Source organism: Bison bison, unplaced genomic scaffold (genome assembly GCF_000754665.1).
Source record: "Bison bison bison isolate TAMUID 2011002044 unplaced genomic scaffold, Bison_UMD1.0 scf7180017864039, whole genome shotgun sequence".
Taxonomy (NCBI): Eukaryota; Metazoa; Chordata; class Mammalia; order Artiodactyla; family Bovidae; genus Bison; species Bison bison.
This window is the reverse complement of record NW_011494611.1, coordinates 3,794,515-3,800,614: the sequence shown is the minus strand read 5'-3', so window position 1 is coordinate 3,800,614 and position 6,100 is coordinate 3,794,515. Positions and strand designations below refer to the sequence as shown.

General features: G+C 43.0%; 1 protein-coding gene across 2 annotated transcripts in view; it reads right to left on the bottom strand.

Moving 5' to 3' along the window:
- Positions 1–6,100, bottom strand: part of FKBP15 (FK506 binding protein 15, 133kDa) — a 58,431-nt gene that overhangs the window by 46,336 nt on the left and 5,995 nt on the right. For both annotated transcript variants that reach the window (XM_010835185.1, XM_010835187.1), the window contains exon 2: positions 2,982–3,097. In XM_010835185.1, the coding sequence (XP_010833487.1) occupies positions 2,982–3,097 (116 nt within the window). The remainder of the gene's footprint in view (positions 1–2,981; positions 3,098–6,100) is intronic.

Here is a 6,100-nt window from a genome sequence, read left to right as displayed (position 1 = left end):
TTGAAAACATTTTCTCTCTTAAATTTTTAGTTTAAAAATGTCCTCTTACCAGCCTCCTATTTCTCTTAAGGCGTAACCTGTTGTGTGTATTCACACTGTGTTCCTTCTTGTTTGGCCTTCATTTCTGAAATAATTTTTCTGATATCTCTAATTCTTGCCTGAGTCTTGTCACCTACTTCTGGGATTTTAAAATTCTCAATTTATGGTCCCATTTCATGTTTTTATGTTATTTTCTTAATGGTAATAGGTGGCTGCAGTTTTGATCTAGTCGTTAAGAAACATTCTCACAGAATGGAGCTCATGTTGTAGGGACATTATTCTGCTCCTTGCTCTTGCAATAACTTTGCGTGGAGTTTGATACTTTTCTATTGTTTATTTTTATGTGAAATTTGCTTTTCTGAACTTTTAGACAAAGGCATGGTTCAGGGTGGCTTTCCTAACTTCATGGAACTCACTCCTCTGCTGTGAGGATTCAAAACAGCAGGGGGGCTTCTGCCTGCTTCCTGATTCTGTTCTAGCCCTACTTTAATCTAAATCTTCTCTCCTTTTCCTTTTTTTTAATGTATTTATTTGGCTGTACTGGGTCATAGTTGTTGCACTTGGGATCTTTAGCTGCAGCCTGTGGGATCTAGTTCCCTGACCAGGGATCTAACCTGGGCCCTCGGCAGGACAGCACCAGGTCTTAGCCACTGGACCACCAGGGAAGTCCCTAACCTTCACTTCTAATATCCTTAACCTCCTCAATTTTGATTCCATTCCCAGCAGGTTCTTCTTGGGGTGGGGACTTCTCTGAGAAGGTCATCATAGAGGGTGAGTCTCAAAAGTTCATAGAAGCAAGAATGCTCCAGTTCTTCTAGTCCCCATCATCAACCCCTTGTACTCAGCCAATTAAAACAGGCAAAATGCTTTGCAGTTCCAGCTTGACCTGCAGTATTTCTCATGAACACCTGTTGGCTACTTTGGGGTTCTCCCACTCTCAGAGGCAGATATTATTCCATTGCTTCCTGGTTTTCTCCCACACAAATGTTGATACCATGCAAGTTGTGTCCATACCTGCTTATACTTGGGAGGTTCATGAAGATCCTTTTTCAACTGGTTTTATTGTAAGTATTATCCATAAGTTTGTCTATTTTATCTAGTTTCTCTGTTTCCATAGATCTATGAAGAGATTCAAGAGCTACGCTGCAGCCACCTCCTTCTCTACAAATAACTTGCTACATAAATATCCCTTGAACAGAGAGCATCTCCTGTATTACTAATTTTTATTTTATTTGTGAATGCCTACATAAGACAATATAGTTAATCTTTCATTTTAAAAACCTCTATAATCCCCTCTTTAAAAGTATAATGAATTCATAGTTGTTGTTTTCTAATTTAAAAAAACCAAGTTACTTCACTGGGTAGGGACTGAGGGTATTTGTTTTTATCCACATCCATTAACTCAATCACCATAAAACTGAGTCACAAGTACACTGCTAATGAAAAGATATGCCAGAGGAAATGTAAAAAGCACAGCCTACTAGAAATCTGGCCAGATTATGGCTTGGAGAATAGGACCCACAATCCACGACAAAGCTGTCAAAAGTGACAGGTAAGACTTAGAGCAGGGGTCTGCAAACACTGTACGTAAACAGCCGAACAGTGACTATTTTGGACTACAGGCCATACAGTGTTTGCTGCAAGGGTTCAACTCTAAATATCCTAACAGCACCCTGAGTGTCAGCACTGTGCCTAGCACATAAAAGACACTCAATACTTCCCTCCTTCATCCAACACAAATTTAATGTAATGTCTCTTACCACTTGTTCTGCTCTGGGCTATTTCTTTCTTTTTTAAAAAATATTTTAACGTCAACTTTTGTTTGCTAATTTATTCACTTGTTTGTTTTTGGCCACACTGGGTCTTCATTGCTATCCGTGGGCTTTTTCCAGTTGCGGTGAGCGGGGACTGCTCTCCAGTTGTGGTGAGCGGGGCTCCTCGACACCCACCTCGCGGTGGCCTTCTCTTGCTGCGGAGCACGGGCTCTAGGCACGCAGGCTTCCGCAGTTGCAGCACACAGGCTCAGCAGCTGCGTGCGGGGGCTTAGTTGCTCTGCCGCATGTGGGATCTTCCCAGACCCGGGATCGAACCCGTGTCCCTCGCGTTGGCAAGCGGCCTCGTATCCATCACTGGGCCAGCAGGGAAGTTCCTGGGCTGTGTCTATCAGTCCCTCACTCCCCTTCAGACTCTCACACAAATACGGCAAAGCGCAGAGGAGGGCAGAAAAGTTTCACTCCTCTTCAGACTCACACAAATACGGCAAAGCGCAGAGGAGGGCAGAAGAGTTTTGGAGTAAGTCAGATCAGGGTTCAAATTCCAATTCTCTCACTTACTGCTTGTGACCTTAACTATGCCCCTAAACCTCACTGAGCCTCTAAAATGGTGGCAGTCTCACCTATTTCACAGAATTGTTAAATCAGACAATCCAAGTAAAGCGCCTGAGACCAGACATGTGGCAGGCATTTTAAAAATACTGGACTCTTCTTTTCTCTTTTTATTCAACAAATTTTCATTCATTATTTCTTGTGTTCATCATGATGAAAGGTACAGGTGATACAGCATTGAGCATCATTGTCTAGTTGGGAAAAATTCACTGTCAGCACATATCTAACCCATCCAGGTGAAGGATGTGAAAGGCAGCTCTTCCTTCTTGCCAAAACATTGGACAGTGCCTACTTAGAGCGTCTTGGGCAAAGTTTTGGAGAATGGTTTCCACGTGGGGCAGAAGGGCTTGCCTGTGACCTTCCTTCATCAGATTCTAAAAATGAGCATACCACCTAGCTGCCAGAATTCAGAATCTGAGAGCTCAGAGCAGTATGTACCTCACTGGTGGTGAGACTGGCCAAACCGATCAAGGATGGATGACCTGGCATGTCACCTTTGGAAGGCTGTTTATTGTTCCAACTAGCCTGTCAGAGGTCAATCCTAACCTCTTAACTTACCGGTTGGTGCTGTTCCCTGGCCTTTCTTGGGTTGCTTTGGAGCTGTGTACTGGAAGAATTCATTTCCATGGCCAGCAGCTGCTTGATCCAGTCCAAAAAGAGAAGCCAATCTGGTACTGTTGCAGAAAATGAAAATGATGTTTCGTTTGACATATTTCAAACCTGGGATTATTACAAATGCTGCTCATGCTCCACCCTTGAACAAATCCCTCCTCGACTATATATCCCACCACTTGTTATCAGAAGCAGCAGCTAAGTATGTTTGAAATCAAGACTGTATTTCTGGTCTGAGCAGCACCAAGTGGCCTCGCCCATCCACAGGACTTTGGTCAAGGTGTCTCTTTCTTCTGGACCTCCGTTTCTTCATCTGTAAATTAAGGGGATTAGTCCAGGTGTCCTCTTCAAACTGTACATTCTTACCTGTAGCAAGTCATAGTTTCCTATTTTTTGCTAGTTTATTACTCTGAAGTAAAATTATATTACAGGGAATTCCTGGTGGTACAGTGGTTAGGGCTCTGAGCTTTCAAAAAAAAAAAGAAAGAAAGAAAAAGAATATTGTCACCTTTAAAAAAAACAACAACTGTATTATAAGCTTACTCCATCAAACATAATCCCATCTATGATTCCATCCTTCATGGCAGAATCATTCTTTTACCATCCCTTATGATGCATCTTATGCCCCAGCTATTCCACTGAAACTGCTCTTACTAAAGTCACCAACAATCTCTTTGTTAATAAACAGCTTGTCTTTATCTTATTTGGCTTTCATGCTGCCTTTTTACACTGTCAACTAATTTGTTCTTCTTTAAACAAACTCTTCTTTTGACTTCTGTGGGAATATCTGCAAGGGTGGGAAGAGGGGCTGGCCCAAATAAGAGGTCAATAAATGTTAATGGGATCGCTCTCTTATTGTCTTTCCATCTCTCCGGCTCATTTAACTCCTTGGTCTCTTCTACCACTGTCCAACCTTTAAGCATCCATGCTCCAAGATTCATTCTCTCCTTTGGCAATCGAATTTATTTATCTTGATATCAGTGCTTTCCAAATGCTGATGATGCTCAAATCAGTATTTCTAGCACAGAATCTCTTCTGAATGCAGACAACACAGAATTCCACAGGGAGCACAAATGCAACACGTCCAAACCAAAACCTGTATCTCCCAGTGTCCACTGCCCCATCAAACCTGTATTCCCTCTTGTGCTTCTTCTCCCTGAATGACATTTTGGGTCAGGGTCCTCAAGACTACCTTTAGGCTCAGTGACTTGCTAGAAGGACTCGCTGGGCTTAACACATAGTTATAGCATAATATATATAATATGATACTCAGGGCTGAGGTCTATTAAAAGGATACACAGCAAAATCAGCAAAGGGAAAAGGTGCACTGGAGCAAAGTCCAGAGGAAACCAGGAACAAACTTCCAAGAGTCCTCTCCCAATGGAGTGATACAGGACATGTTAAATTCCTCCACCAGTAAGTTATAATAACGTGTGAGTGTGGTCTGTCAGGAAAGCTCATTAGACATTCAGTGCCCAAGGTTTTTTATTGTGGGCTAGTCACACAGAAGGCACTTCCCTGTGGCTCAGTGATAAAGAATCTGCCTGCTAACAGAATAGACAGAGGTTTGATCCCTAGGTTGGGAAGATGCCTTGGAGAAGGAAATGGCAACCCATTCCAGTATTCTTATCTGGGAAATTCCAAGGCCAGAGGAGCCTGGTGGGCTACAGTCCATGGGGTTGTAAAGGCTGGATACAACTTAGCGACTAGAGAGCCAACAGTCACATAGAAACCTTCTAAAATGTACCAAGATTCTAGACTCTCAGTGTTGGCAATTATGAATAAAGCTGCTAGAAACATTAAAAAAAAAAAAATCTAGACTCCCAGAAGAAAGACAGTTCAGTTCAGTCGCTCAGTCGACTCTTTGTGACCCCATGATTCACAGCACAGCAGGCCTCCCTGTCCATCACCAACTCCCGGAGGCTACCCAAACCCATGTCCATCAAGTCAGTGATGCCATCCAGCCATCTCATCCTCTGTTGTCCCCTTCTCCTCCTGCCCCCAATCCTTCCTAGCAGTAGGGTCTTTTCCAATGAGTCAACTCTTCACATGAGGTGGCCAAAGTATTGGAGTTTCAGCTTCAACATAAGTCCTTCCAATAAACACCCAGGACCGATCTCCTTTAGGATGGACTGGTTGGATCTTCTTGCAGTCCAAGGCACTCTCAAGAAGAAGGACAAGGTTCAGTATAAACCATATCATTTGCACAAACAGTTGAGGCACAGTAAGCTGGTCTTATCATTTGTGGAAAGCTTTATATCACTGTGGCGAACTGTCAATCAAGTTCCCAGCTGCCAGCAAAGGGTCAACCTTGTAAGCAGGACTTTCTAAGGATAACAGTCTCAGGTTCAAATGCAGGCTAGAGTTACAAATGCAGGCTAGGGTTACACGGTGGAACTTCTAATTTCTCATATAAGGCACAATCTTTCTAATCTCCAGTCTTTGGATATGCTATTCTCTCTGCCTGAAACATTCTTCCCCTGGAAGCTGCTCCCTAATCTCGAAGAGTAGGTTAGCTGATCTTCCTACAGGCTTCCAGAGAACTCTGCACTTCATTCATTCAAGAAATACGCACCATACCCTATGTTAAGTGCTACATATACACCAGTGAGCAAAACTGGGTTCTGTTTTCAAGTAGCTTATATACTGTAACAACAGAATTAGATACACACTATATAACTGTAACCTATAACATGAGATATATAGCAAGTGGCGGCTATATGGAGTACAACATAGAGATCAATAAAAGTTATTCAGCCGTTTATCATCTAACATGGTAATCGATTATTTATTATGATCACTACTTGACTATATGGGCTTCCCTGGTGGCTCAGCTGGTAAAGAATCCGCCTGCAATGCGGGAGACTTGGGTTCGATCCCTGGGTTGGGATGATCCCCTGGAGAAGGGAACAGCTACCCACTCCAGTATTTTGGCCTGGAGAATTCCGTGGACTGTATAGTTCATGGGCTCGCAAAGAGTCGGACACGACTGAGCGATTTTCACTTCACTTGACTGGGTTTCCTAGGTGGCTCAGTGGTAACGAATCCTGCATTGCAGGAGAAGG